Genomic DNA, 15,000 nt, shown 5'->3' with positions numbered 1-15,000 from the left:
AAGGCAGCTCGTGTTTGGCTAGAAAACCAAGTTGTAGAACATGTAGCCGTTTCGGATGAGAATCCGATGTTCTTGCTGAAGGCATGAATCTCACTGACTCTTTTAGCTGTGGTTAAGCATATCAGGAAAAGAGTCTTAAAGGTGAGATCTTTCAGGGAGGCTGATTGAAGTGGTTCGAACCTGTCTGACATAAGGAATCTTAGAACCACGTCTAAATTCCAACCAGGTGTAACCAAACGACGCTCCTTCGTGGTCTCAAAAGACTTAAGGAGGTCCTGTAGATCTTTATTGTTGGAAAGATCTAAGCCTCTGTGACGGAAGACTGATGCCAACATGCTTCTGTAACCCTTGATAGTGGGAGCTGAAAGAGATCGTTCTTTCCTCAGATATAAGAGGAAGTCAGCTATTTGAGTTACAGAGGTACTGGTCGAGGATACGGATACTGACTTGCACCAGTTTCGGAAGATTTCCCACTTCGATTGGTAAACTCTAAGGGTGGATGTTCTCCTTGCTCTAGCAATCGCTCTGGTTGCCTCCTTCGAAAAACCTCTAGTTCTCGAGAGTCTTTCGATATTCTGAAGGCAGTCATACGAAGAGCGTGGAGGCCTTGGAGTACCTTCTTTACGCGTGGCAGACGTAGCAGGTCCACCCTTAGGGGAAGTGTTCTGGGAACGTCTACTAGCCATCGAAGTACCTCGGTGAGTTATTCTCTCGCGGGCCAGAGGGAAGCAACTAGCGTCAACTTTGTCCCTTCGTGAGAGGCGAACTTCTGCAGTACCTTGTTGACAATCTAGAACGGAGGGAATGCATATAGATCTAGATGTGACCAATCTAGTAGAAAGGCATCTATATGAACTACTGCTGGGTCCGGGATAGGTGAGCAAAGTATTGGGAGCCTCTTGGTCATCGAGGTTGCGAAGAGATCTATGGTTGCCTGGCCCCAGGTGGCCCAAAGTCTCTAGCATACATCCTTGTGGAGGGTCCAATATGTTGGAATTATTTGTCCCTTCCTACTGAGACAATCTGCTATGACATTCAAGTTGCTTTGGATGAACCTCGTTACTAGTGAAAAGTCTAGACCTGTTGAACAGGAGAGAAGGTCTCTTGCGAACTCGTACCATGTCAGAGAGTAGGTCCCTCCTTGCTTGGAGATGTACGTCAAAGCAGGGTGTTGACCGTGTTCACCTTCACCACTTTGCCTTGAAGGAGAGACCTGAAGCTTTTCCAGGTCAGACGTACTGCCAGAAGCTTCTTGCAGTTGAAATGCATTGTCCTTTGACTCGAGTTCCATAATCCCGAGCATTCCCTACCGCCTAATGTCGCACCCCAGCCTACGTCCGATGCGTCCGAGAAGAGAACGTGGTTGGTTGTCTGAACAGTCAGGGGAAGACCCTTTCAAAGGTTGATAAAGTCCTTTCACCAAGTCAGACCAGACTTTATCTTTCCGGAAACCGGGATCGAGACCGCTTCTAGCGTCTTGTCCTTTTCCAGTGAAAAGCTAGATGATACAGAAGAGGACGGAGGTGTAGTCTTCCAAGTGACACAAATTGAACCACGGATGACAGTGTCCTAACCAGACTCATCCACAGCCTGACAGGGCAGTGTTCCTTCTTCAGCATCTTCTGGATGGATAGCAGGGCTGGGGGTTGATCGTCTTGTTCAGCAATGTCCTCATCAGAGGGTTCCTCATCCGAAACTGATGAGGAAACGGCAACGGAGTGGGCAACGTCTGACTCGCTGAATCCGGTCGCACTGGTGGATGCGTGACGGAGCCGGACACAAGATCATGGTACTGCTGCACAGTCTGTGAACTGTCAACCATGGGGACGCGAGGAAGTACAGCGTCAACCCGAAACTGTCTAGACTGTCTGGGTTGTGCAGTCAACCCCCTACAGGGTTGCTGAGGTTGCCGCACTGCGTCACAACAAGTCACCTCTGCTGGTTGTTGAACGTCTTCCTAGTGACATACTGAACGTCCACAACCACCTCCGAGGGTCGCTTAACGTCAACGTGCGACTGGCAACCCACACTGGGTCGCACCGGTGGAGGAACCATCTCAACTGGCGGACGTGAGTAGGATACCTCAGCGTCAACAGGGCGTACAACCAACCGGTAGGAAGGTTGTTGGCTAGAAGGTTCTTCTCCGTAAAAAATCCTCTATCAAGGACACAAGCTTGGACTGCATGTCTTGCAACAAAGCCCATTAGGGTCTATGGGAGCAGGTGTGGCAACAGACGGGGTTAGCGACTGAAGCGGAACCATTGACCATCCCTGGAAGCCTTGTTATGCTTTAATTAAAGTCCATAGGAGGCTAAGCAGCTTAAGGCTCCTCTCCAAATGACAGAGTCCTCAAAGGAATATCAGAAGGAGGGAGAACAGCACTTTCTCATCTACAGGAACCATGTCCGAGAAAAGCTAGGTTATCTCAGTGAGGGTCTCACTGGTGCAAAAGCAGCAGACCAGAAGGCAACGTTATGTAACTGCTTGACAGTCTGTGAACTGTCAAAAACTGAACTGTCAACCACAACAGGTGCGTGAGGACATACAGCACTGGTGCATTAGTAGCAGACCAGAAGGCAACGTCATGTAACTGCTAGACAGTCTGTGAGCTGGCAACAACCAAAGCTGTGTGGGGAAGCCTCAACTCCTGACTGACTAGTCTGCTGCGGGCGAGTGGCGGTAACCACAGTGGGTTGCGGCGGCTGACACACCGTGTCAAAACACGGCAGCTTGTGGTAGCTCACGCACGGCAACGGAGTGCTCCGTGTGTCTGTGGGAGTCAGCATGCGTCTGGCAGGGTCGACTGCGCATGGGTGGAGGAGCTCTCACAACAAGAGTGTGGGAGCAGGCAGCCATGCTGGGCGCACAACCGTGGCAGGTTGTAGGCAAACGGGTGCATCGTCAACCTTCTCCGCAGTCGGAGTGTGGGAGCAGGCAACAACCAAAGCGGAGTGGTGGTGCGTGGTGGGGACTGCCGTGGGTTGCGGAAACTAACGCATCGCGTCAAAACACGGCAGCTTGACTCCACCTTCCCACTGCTGATGCGGTAGCTCACGCATGTTAACGGAGGGAGCCGCACGTCGGCTAACGTTAACATGCGTCTGGCAGGGTCGATTGTGCATCGGAGGTGGAGCTCTCCGCAGCCGGAGTGTGGGAGCAGGCAGCTTCAGCGTGAGCTGGGCGCACAACCGTGGCAGGTTGTAGGCTAACGAGAGCAGTGTCAACCTTCTCCGCACGAAACTCCTGCATAACCGCAGCTAACTGAGTCTGCATAGACTGCAGTAAAGACCACTTAGGGTCTACAAAAAACGGCAACAGACGGAGCTACTGTCCGTTGTGACTGAGGGTCTAAAACAGCTGGTGCGGCAACAGACGGAGTTACTGCCTGTTGCGGTACCACCTTGGCTCTCTTGGGAGGTGCGCAGTTGTCGGATGACTGCAGCGAGTCCGAACTGACCCAGTGGCTACACCTAGGCCGTTGGACTTGCGCGGAAGGGACCGAATTGCCTTAAAAGCTGCAAGATTTGGTCCATGGTTTCTTACGAGAAACCTCTTCCGCAGACGAGGAATAAATGGGCTCTCTCGTCTTTGTGTGGGTGGGGCGATCTCACGTCGGCTAACGTGTGTAGATACGCCCGAAACCACGGAGGGAAAAACGTCTGTTCGTCGATCAAGGCCTGTGGAACCCATAAGTCGTTCGACATTACTTCTCCCCTGGGCTTGGGAGCTTGTAAGAGGTCCCGGACTAGGTGAACAACTGGCACGAACAGACGAACCCTCGGACGCAACACTGTAACACCTTGCGCATATCACTTTATCACTTTTGATTTTCTGTTTGCACTTATTTCACTGAAATCGAAACTTTAACTGATTTCTACCTGAAACACGCAATCCTATCCTTCATTAAAAGGTAGTAATTGCGAAAACAGTTTTACAATGCAACAGAAAAACATAAATAAAGATAAAGAATTCAGTGGCTGGAAAAGAGACTAAACACTAGATCAAATAAACTACGTTTACAATCTCTCACCGCATTAAGCCTGGGAACAAGAATAAAACCCTAGAAACGTTTTACCTTCTTCCCCTACAGCGACTAGGGAGAAGAGTAAAAAACGAGAACAACGTTACCCGCTTGAACGAAACGTTATTCTCCTCTCTCTCCCTCCGTCTCTATCTCTCTCTCTCTTCTCTCTTGATTTAGCACCTGAGAGAAGAGCCCAATTATATATCGTTAAAACATGTTCTTTGCTAAAGGAAAAAACTGAAAGGTTTCCCAAATAAAAAGTTCCTTTATTTAGAATTTAAACCATATAAGCTAAGAAAGAATGAACGAAACGCTAGAATCGGTTTACTCTTACTGCAAAGTGAAACCGTGATACACTCTCTCTCTATCGTAACGATAGAGCGCAAGTTGAACGTTCTGAACGTCAACAACTGCGGAGACTAAAAACTAAACGTTAGTTCATCTTTGAAAACAGTACGAGACTATCAAAGAAATTCTTTCATAAAACATTAAAATTAAAAAAGTATTAAATTCTTTAAAGGTTAAATACGATATAACGGGCTCAATGTTAATTAACTTCGGTTCCAAGTTAGGACCGCCTACTATTAGGAAAGGTCGCATATAAACAAACATAAAAATTTATTTTTTATAAGTTTATGATAATTGGAAAGTTAATCGAAGAGGCCTAAAAAGGCGGAGATATAAAATAAATGGATCTATAACGTGTTAAGCAAAATTACCAAAAACCTAAACACACTTCCGTCTAAGGGAAGGGTCGGCCATTTAAAAGTGAAAGAGAGTCCATACTCTCTTCGTCACCATAATTAAATCTATCCAAAACGAGTTCAAGTTTTGAAATGAAGAAAAAACCCCTGCATAGCGAAAGCTCAAAACTGGAATAGTGTACTTCACCAAATCGTTGTGAAAACAAATCCAGTTAGGGACGGCGTATTTAGTAGGTCTTGCCAGTGGCACGACAGAGGGAAAATTGGTTCTTTGTTGACATCGAGTACTTGAGTACCTACTTGACAGATGGCGCTGTTGATGTACACCCCCACCTGTCTAGCGATCGCTGGCGTATTCCGCCCGTAGGTTTTTTCTGTCGGGCAGCAGAGCTGACAGCTATATGATCATCGGGTAAGTATAATATTGAAAACTATATTGTAGTATCATAATGTTAGGCAACACAAAATGAATTTATAAACAGTTTTGACAAACTATCAATTAGAATTTTTTAAGCAACTGTTCCATGCAAAGAACTGTGTATCCTGATTACTTTTTGTCTCAAGTCATTACCCTCCATCAATCTGGAAGCATATTTCAAATTACATTTACTTCTGACATGACTGCAATAAAGAAATCCCTCAAAAATTTATAACAAATATTATATTTTCAATTGACCAGGACTTCTAGTACACAAATCCAGAACACTTACCAGGCTTATCTACAAGTGGAAGATATTTGAGCTTACGATTTTCCTTCAGAACTTTCTTTAGTTCCACATACGTAATACCATACCATATGCATTGAAGATCCCTCACCATTATGTCCTCAACATAGATATTGTAAACATCAGCTATGAAAAGCATAAAAAATTAATGATTAATAAAGATATACAAACTATAATAAGACAAAGAAAAATATCAAATTGTTGGAGTCAATAAATATACATTTGTTACGTAAAATTATGCCAAATAATAATTCTGAGGTGTAATGTATCAGTAATATTACCTGAGGTGGTAGCAATGATATCTGGCAGATAGGGCAACTTTTTTATCCGAATCATGCTGTCATATATAGATGGTTGAAGAAGAGAAGAAATACAGTTGGATATCAATACTCCAATCTGAAATAATGTAATAATTTATTCCTCATCCTACATTAATACAGTCAGATGTGCCATCTTATTCAAATATCACACTACATACAAATAAATAAAAACTTAAGTGAAAATAGGGAATAGCATGCTTTCAATACAACACGAGTGAAAAATAGGAGGCTAGTATGCCTTCAACACACATTTAAATTAATCTTTATTTCCTCTGCGGTTCATTTATATTCATTCCTTATGAAATTGTAAATTCCTTAGAATTATGCTCAGCTCAAGTTATTAATACTCAGATGCAATGCTGTCAAAATATTAGAAGAGCCAAAATATTAAAACCATAAAATCCTGATAACATACAACCAAAGAATAACATTGGCATTCACCAAGTAAAACTTCCTTAGTGCCTAATCAGTGACTCCTACTTTATGCAGCTTTTTTGGGCTCATGCCATGTCGTCCTGATGGAAGGTTCCTTTAAGTGCTTCCTAGGGTATATTTGACTACAGTGATATTCCCAGAGAATTTACCTTTAGGTCTCCAGAATTCTAACTCCTGGCGCGAATATCCTTAAAATTTCTCTCTCAAGGATATCGCATAATATCAGGGGATGTATATCTTGATACGACACATAGAAATCTTCACCCCGAATAGCGTTTTCGCTTCGAGGGGGAAAGTGGCAAAAATAGAAGGGGAGCCGTTATCAAGGTACCCTTCCTTCGTTACTACTTTGAGTAGCTAGATGGGGCCATCGTCGCCGCCATGTTTATTCCTTTATCTGAAGCGGTTTCGCTCGGTGATTTTCCCGGTTGCTCACTCGTTACTTTTGGATTTATTGGATTTATCATGCAATCTCCAGCCTCTTCTGCCTCTGGAAAGTTGACCATTTGATCTTTACAGTGAATAAATTTTTAGCTCTTGCCTCACAGTGAAATTAAATCAAATCAAGCTAAATTTAGTGGAAGAGCTGTTGCCTGAACCGGAGGCGTCATGGGCGCTGTCGTTCGTAACGCATGAGTTATTTAGTTAGCCAGAACGACTTTCCCGGTATAAATAGCATGAATAACTATAGCTATTTAGTCTTCAATGCTAGGAATTAATTATATTATGACGATTGTATTCGTAATAGTTTCGGCGATTTAAGTAACCGGTCCTTGCATATGCTTGGCTTCCTAGCCTAGGCGTTTTAGTTTACTTTCATGCATGATATAATAGACATTCCTAGTGTTATTAAATTTAAATGAAGCTATTTAGGCAATTTATACAAGTGAGATACATTGATTGCATATAAAATTTCCTCTTCTGAGATAGTATAAGAGTGTGTTTCGGTGATTAAGGTACAGTAGTCGATTCTCGCTGCCACTAGGCTACTAGCCTAGTGGCTTTAGTATACTTTTATACATGTTCCCCGGTTACCCTCATGTATCGTTTTATCAATTCAGGCGGAGATAGATATCTCCTAGAATTATCATATAAAGCGATATTCGTCTCTAGTGGAAATTCAAGGATAATCCCTCTGAGTGTAGCCTTAGGCTACAACCCTAGTTAGTCGTGCCTCGAGTTGTCATTCAGGCAGGACTAGGCTAGGGTTTTCTGTCCCTTCCCTTAGCCGCAGATACCAGGTTTTGGGTTTCGGTCAGAACTTCGGAGTACATAGTCTTGTTGCTGGCAGCTGGCCGGCAGGGTGAATAGTCATTCCCCTGTCGGACTACGCTGCCGGCATAGGAGGTTAGACCTCCCTAGACTGCACCTGAAGGGGTTATATGATATTGCCACCTTCTCCCTGTGGTCTAATAGACTAGTCCTGTGATCGCAGACCCTAGGCTGAAGAATAGACATTCTTCTGCCGCCTAGGATGGCGCCGGCACTGGAACTCCGTTTCTCTTTTGTTAAGGGGTGGCGGCAAGATTGCTGCCGGCCCCTTAAGTGTATTGGCAGATCCTAGGCTGGAGAATAGATATTATCCTGCCGCCTACGATGGCGCCGATACCAAAACAAGAGTTTCTTAAAGGCGTGGATGAACCGGCAACCCTGTTGGCTCCTTCCACGCCTCATACAGGACCCTTCCCACCCCCCCCTTTGTCTTTTAGTGATGGCCTAGCCATTGCAACACTTTGGCCGTTGTCCTACAATCTCACCGCTTGCCGGCAGGTTGTGGGGGCGGCTGGGACGTCTGCTTGTAGAAGACTAGTCGCTCAGCAAGGCTCCGGGAAAGCTGAGCCGGCTGGGCCAGCTGCCAGCAGAGGATCCTTTTACTGTAGAGTGTTCTTCAGTCCTCTCTTGGACTGCCATTCACAGACCTGTGGCCGGCAGAGACCGGCAATGGTTTGTGGATAGGTGGAAGCCTGAACAATATATTCTCCCCTTCCATTTGAACCCTCATTCTGGAGGAAGGCAGTAAGACAGAGCTCTTACATCATCCTTCACTCCTTGCTTTCTCTCTCTCTATCGGCTAGTGCCGCCGGGTACTAACCTAACCGGCAGCTGCCGGCCAGGTTAATGCTGCTAACCACTACCCTAGCCGGCAAGGCGCCGGCTGGACTAGTGCGCCGGCAGCCAGCGAGCCGCCAGCACAACTGACTTGGCCGACAAGGGCCGGCCGGGTTCAGGCTGCCGGCCACTACCCTGACCAGCAAGACGCCAGCTGGACTAGTGCGCCAACAGCTGGGGACCCGCTGCCAGCCACCATACCAGCCAGCAATGCGCCGGCTGAACTGTGCCCCAGGTGCTAGTCTTGCTGGCAACATGCCGGCTAGAACTACAGTATATGACTGTACAATAGCCAGTATATTTGCAGTATAGATCATACTGCAAACAGAAAACTATGGTATAAAGTATACAGTAGTTAAATTTCCAACATAGTAGTTAAATTTCTAGCATACTCTGTGTGTCCATGCACAGTCTATTGTTGAGACCATACTATATAAGGAAAGGAAATTTCTTTCCATACACTGATAGATGATCAGTTACAAATGACCCTCATTATTAAAACCTTTGGGAAGTCAGTGTTGAGTTACACTTATCTATCCTTACAGGGTAGAACTCTTCCATTGGGCCTCCTGAATAGGGTAACCCTAGGCTTTAATTTTGAGGGAGGTCACAGCAATTGGCTGGACAGGAAACACACGTATGTGTCTTTCCTAATTCGTTTCTAGCTTGTCTATCCTAAGCTATATGCAATAAAATGCAAAATATTAATAATAATATTTATATAGTTTATCAAGTGAGATGAACTAGCATATACTCATTTAGTTTTCCTCTCTTTACAGGAGGACCACCCTAAGTGCCTGCAAGTCTCCTGCAACGTCAGGAGCAAGGACTTCTGCGGCCACGAGGAGTGCAGGGCGCACTCCCTCTGTTCTATCACCAAGGGAACTCTCAAGTATTGGGACCCCCAGGTATGTAATGTATGCAAAGCCTTGGTTACTGAGGCCTTTGATGACCCCAAGATAACGGAGTCAAGGGATGCAGCACGGAGTAAGCTGCGTAGATGGGTCCGTGGCTTCCAGGAGAATGCCACGGGGCCTTACCTACCAAATGAACGGATGCGGGCCTATCTGTTCCCTAAGGCATCTGCGGATGCCGTCATACCACAGCCTCACCCTGAGATCCCTTGCGTCCAGATTTCAGTGGATACGGATGTTTCGGACGCGCTGAAGGACATCCAGCTATATGAGAGGATGTCAGGTGTCAGATGACACCAAGAAGGACCTTCTTGCGGAGGGTCAGGAAGAGGAGTCTACTTTGGCTCCTGAGACCGAAGAGGATGAAGTCGAATCGGTGTCCGTTTCGTCAGTTCCCGCCCCGGAACCAGCGCCCTATACGTCTTCTGCTCCTCCATCTGATGAAATGGGAAAAGTCCTGGCTAGTCTCATGTCAATGACGGAGAGTCTTCAGAAGCAAAATGAAGAAACGGAAGCTGCTTTGAGGAAGGAGATACACCATCTCACAGCGTCCCGCGAGTCTCACAAGAGACTCGATGTGAAGGATCTTCCTTCATGTTCTGAAGTAAACCCTTGGAGGCATGCAGAGTACATGCCGATCACAAACGGGAAGATCTTTATTTCAGAGAAGCTGGGAGCCGTCCTCACTGAAGATGTCGACTTTTGGCCCAGCTTTGAGTCTTACCCAGACTCCTTTGTCTGTCTGAAGGCGGAACCTGTGTCTAAGGAGCCGAAAGAGGTCATAATTCTTGACCATGGAAACGATCAGGCTTTAATGGCTAGCAGTCTGAAAGACAGGGGCTTCACTAGTTCTAAAGTGCCAGCCCTGAGTAAGAAGCACCCTTCTTTTCTTGCTCCAGCTACACTGGCCTTTCCCTTTGCGGAAAAAGGGTTCAAGGCAGGGATGAAGGCAGTAGAAGCTGGGCTACCTTGTCCTACACTTGAGGAGTGTAGACCCTTATCTCTAGCTCTGCCACGGATGACAAAAACTGGAAGGATATACATCTTACCTTCTCAGTTGGGAAGTTGGAGGCGGATATTGCTGGACGCCAGTTCAGTGAAAACCTCCCTAAGTTGTCTGACTTTCTCTTGAGTAGGGAGCAAGAGACAAAGGAAAGGCTTGCCGCATCTCTATCCCTCCAAATTACCTAGGAGGCAATGGCAAGTGATCATAGATCCCCAGACATGTTTATGGTCGTGGCCAAATCCCATTTGGCAACGCTGGTCAAGGACCTATATGGCTTCGTTAGGGCCAGAAGGGCATGTAGGGAGTTCGTGTTTGCTTCGGCTGCGGTGAAGCACGAACCCAGGAAGCTGATATCTTCCAATATCTGGGGAAAGGACCTCTTCCCGAGAGAAGTGGTCAAGGAAATAGTCGACAAGGCTGCCACGAAGAACAGGAATCTTCTCCAAAAGTGGGGCATGTAGGCTAAAAGGAAGTCTTCCCTGGATGAGGGTCCCCAACTGAAGAGGAAGACAAACAGGACAAGGTTGCCCTCTCGCCCTGCTAGACAACAGCAACAACTTCCGATGACTGCGGTGCCCCAGATGGTGGCACAACCCCAACTCACCTAACAGATGGTGACCCTGTCACCAGCCTTTACTCCCACCTATGAGAGGCAGACCACTATCTTTCGCCCTAAAGGTAGAGGGTCAAATAGAGGTTCCTCTAGACGCCCTTCAAGAGGAAGAGGGGGTAGGGGAGGGCGCGGTCAAGGAGGCAAGTCCTCCGGACAACCGAAGCAATGAGATGCTTCTGGCAGGAGGAAGATTCAATCATTTCAGGATCGCTGGACCTTCGATCCCTGGGCCCACAGCCTCATCAAGAATGGACTAGGTTGGAGTTGGAGGACAGCTCCACCATCATTTCCTTAATTCTTCCAACACTCCAACCCCGTCTTGGAAGAATATACCCGAGAACTCTTGAGCAAACGGGTGATAAGAAGGGCAAAGTCCATCAAATTCCAAGGAAGGCTGTCTTGTGTTCCCAAGAAGGATTCAGACAAACTCAGTGTCATTCTGGACTTGTCGCCACTCAACAAGTTCATAGAAAACTACGTGTTCAGGATGCTGACCCTTCAACACATAAGGACCCTGCTGCCAAAACGGGCATACACAGTCTCCATAGACATGGCAGATGCCTATTGGCATATTCCAATCAATTCCCAACTCTCCTCCTACCTAGGATTCCGGCTACAGAAGAAGAAATACGTCTTCAAAGCCATGCCCTTCGGACTTAACATAGCCCCAAGGATCTTTACAAAGCTTGCAGATGCAGTCGTTCAACAACTACGCCTAGAAGGTGTCCAGGTGGTAGCCTACCTGGACGATTGGCTAGTGTGGGCAGCATCTGAGACGGAATGCATGCAAGCATCCAAGAAAGTGATCCAGTTCCTGGAACATCTGGGATTCAAGATCAACGTCAAAAAGTCTCGACTATCTCCAGTTAAGGAGTTTCAATGGCTTGGAATACATTGGAACTTACAGTCACACCGCCTCTTCATTCCATCAAAGAAGAGGAGAGAGATAGCGGGATCTGTCAAGAGACTACTGAAATCTGACAGGATATCAAGACGCCAACAGGAGGGAGTGCTGGGCTCCCTTCAGTTTGCATCAGTGACAGACCTGGTGCTAAGAGCACAATTAAAGGATGCATCAGGAGTCTGGAGAAGACACGCATCAAACGCTCGAAGAGATCTAAGAAGAACGATACCAACTCGACTACGATCACTTCTCAAGCCATGGTCGAAAGCCAAGAACCTGGAGAGGTCGGTACCTTTGCACCTCTACCTTCAGTCATCATCCACACGGACACATCAAAGGAAGGATGGGGAGGTCACTCTCACCAACGGAAAGTCCAAGGGACTTTGTCCTCTCTATTCAAGATCTTCCACATCAACATTTTGGAGGCCATGGCAGTCTTTCTCACGCTGAAGAAATTGTCCCCTCGCCATTCAGTCCACATAAGACTGATTCTGGACAGCGAGGTGACAGGAGATGTTTGAATCGTCAAGGTTCTAGATCACCCCAAATCAACCGAGTGATGTTGGCCATCTTCCGCTTGGCGGAAAAGAAGAGATGGCACTTATCAGCAGGTCACCTTCAAGGGTTCCGCAATGTGATGGCGGACGCTCTATTCAGGCTCACGCTGATAGAGTCAGAATGGTCCCTAAACGCAGGATCATTCTCCTTCATCTTACGTCAAGTACCAGAACTGCAGATCGACCTCTTCGCGACGAGCGACAACAAGAAGCTACCTCATTATGTGGCCCCATATGAGGACCCTCTAGTGGAAGCGGTGGACGCCATGTCCCTCGACTGGAACAGATGGACCGGGATTTACCTGTTCCCTCCAGCCAACCTTCTGTTGAAGTTCCTCAACAAGCTGAGATCCTTTCAGGAAACAGCAGCCCTAGTGGCTCCCAAGTAGCCGATGAGCAATTGGTTCCCTCTGGTATTGGAATTGCAGCCGAGGCTGGTCCCTCTGCCAGACCTCAGGACGACATGGCCTGAGCCTAAAAAACGGATTTTGAGCGAAGCGAAAAATCTATTTTTGGGTGAGATAGCCATGTCGTCCTGATGGACCCGCCCTCCTTTTTATGAAAAGGCTTAGCAGGATCCCTCCCGAAACTACTATATCTGTAGCACCTTGCTCAACGCTACAAGGAATAAACATGGCGGCGACAATGGTGCCATCTAGATACTTAAGGTAGAAATGGAGGAAGGGTACCTTAATAACGGCTCCCCTTCTATTTTTGACACTTTCCCCCTCGAAGCGAAAACGCTATTCGGGGAGAAGATTGTTATGTGTCGTATCAAAATATACGTTCCCTGATATTATGCGATATCCTTGAGAGAAATTTTAAGGATATTCGCGCCAGGAGTTAGAATTCTGGAGACCTAAAGGTAAATTCTCTGGGAATATCACTGTAGTCATATATACCCTAGGAAGCTACTTAAAGGAACCTTCCATCAGGACGACATGGCCATCTCGCCCAAAAATAGATTTTTCGCTTCGCTCAAAATCCGTTTATTCAGCCAAAAAATGCAAGAAAAGTTATTAAATAAACTACAGTACTGTACTTCAATTTCAAATGTCTTGGCTTTGAATCAGAATTCAAGTGAACAGTATATCAAGAATTATACATAAACCACCTGTGCTGTCCTATCTGTGCTGCTTTTATAATTTCTGTATGAAGATTGCAAATCCCGTTACGAAATCATTGAATATTTAAACACCGGGCTAATTATTCATCAGTGAATATTCTATAGAAATTAATCTTCCATCTACACATATTGTATTACCTAGACATTGAGTACATTAATGGCAAACCCTATGATGCTAAGCTTCTCCAGAATTGCTTTACTGTACATATATTTTGTTTGCTTTTCTCAGCACCTATTAGAAATATACTTTAATTTGTTCCTTAATTCCAAAGTTCTTTTCTGTCTGCCTATTTTATGTGAAAGTAACTTTTATTGTAACAATGATTACACAATACTGTATGCCACTTATTGGAAAATGGAAAACTGCAGAATCTTACCATAATTGGTATAACATAAGTAATTTGCCCAGTCAGCTCAAAAACTATAACAGAAATCGAAATAGTGTGGGTGACTGCAGCACAAAATGATGCTGCACCAACCATGGCATAAGCACCTGAAAAAATACATCTCTTTTCAATGGGAAAGATTTCATTTAACTAATGTAGTTCTATTTCCTCTTTTTACACAGTTTAAAAATTTTATGTAATCTGTACTTTACATTTGCAGATGTAAATAAAAAATAAGCTGTCAGATCACTTGAACTACTAATGGTAACATTTTTGCTTTAATCATAATTTTTTTTTATTGATTTTTGAACACTTATCACCAGAAATTTCCACTAATACAAAATCCAACATTATAAAATATTTCATTGTAAAATCACAGAAAATTACTGAATAAATCTCAAAACATTACCTGGTACAATAAAAGTCCCAGGGGCAAGGCCCTGTGGATATAGAGCAACCATAAGTTCACCTATTTGGCGACCAAAGGCTGCTCCTACCTTAAACAGTGGAATAAGCATACCAGAGGGCAAAGGCAAGGTTGACGCTACTGCTATTTGGACAATCTGAAATAAATTGTTTAATGAAATATTAAAACAAATAGCTTTTATGGTACTGTATTATTATTGAAAACATAAACAGGTTAGAAGATTAGCTAACTTACAGTAACAATTTGGAAGACAAAGAGACTGAGGTGGAAATTTCCGTATGCATAATCTGGTACCCAGACTTTGAGAATATTTTGTTGCTCTAAACTTAGCACAGCAGAGTCATCAGTTTTAGTCCAAGTCACATTACTGAACAAATACATAATCTGGAAGAAATAAATAAATTGCCAGTTTTTAAACAATCAATACAACACAAAATAAATTACCAATATGTTGTGCACTGTATAAGCATAATATATTTGTTCATAGGAAGTCATTCATCATGTAATACATTTTTCAAATACATATTTGACTTAAAGATATATTTCCTGTTATGAAAACATAACTTTGTTTATTAACAAAATAATTTGAGAGAATCACAGAACTTATGGGGTTTTGTGAGGATTTTACACTAACATTTCATATCTTCAGCTTTGCACAGCATTACAATATATTTTTGACATTTGTAATGTTTTGAAAATTATTCACTTATGTATAACTTACCTGTTTACTAGTAGGTACAGTTGCAGCCA

General features: G+C 44.9%; 1 protein-coding gene across 5 annotated transcripts in view; it reads right to left on the bottom strand.

Annotated features, from left to right (window-relative positions):
- LOC137654602 (chloride channel protein 2-like) overlaps positions 1 to 15,000 on the bottom strand; it is a 330,894-nt gene that overhangs the window by 82,206 nt on the left and 233,688 nt on the right. For all 5 annotated transcript variants that reach the window (XM_068388383.1, XM_068388384.1, XM_068388382.1 and 2 more), the window contains 6 exons: positions 14,972 to 15,000; positions 14,485 to 14,634; positions 14,233 to 14,386; positions 13,815 to 13,930; positions 5,735 to 5,849; positions 5,439 to 5,579 (listed from right to left, as the gene is read on the bottom strand). The exon at positions 14,972 to 15,000 is cut by the window's right edge and continues 74 nt beyond it. In XM_068388383.1, coding sequence (XP_068244484.1) covers positions 5,439 to 5,579; positions 5,735 to 5,849; positions 13,815 to 13,930; positions 14,233 to 14,386; positions 14,485 to 14,634; positions 14,972 to 15,000 — 705 coding nt within the window. The remainder of the gene's footprint in view (positions 1 to 5,438; positions 5,580 to 5,734; positions 5,850 to 13,814; positions 13,931 to 14,232; positions 14,387 to 14,484; positions 14,635 to 14,971) is intronic.

This window comes from Palaemon carinicauda, chromosome 15, assembly GCF_036898095.1.
Source record: "Palaemon carinicauda isolate YSFRI2023 chromosome 15, ASM3689809v2, whole genome shotgun sequence".
Taxonomy (NCBI): domain Eukaryota; kingdom Metazoa; phylum Arthropoda; class Malacostraca; order Decapoda; family Palaemonidae; genus Palaemon; species Palaemon carinicauda.
This window is presented reverse-complemented; position numbering and strand designations above follow the sequence as displayed.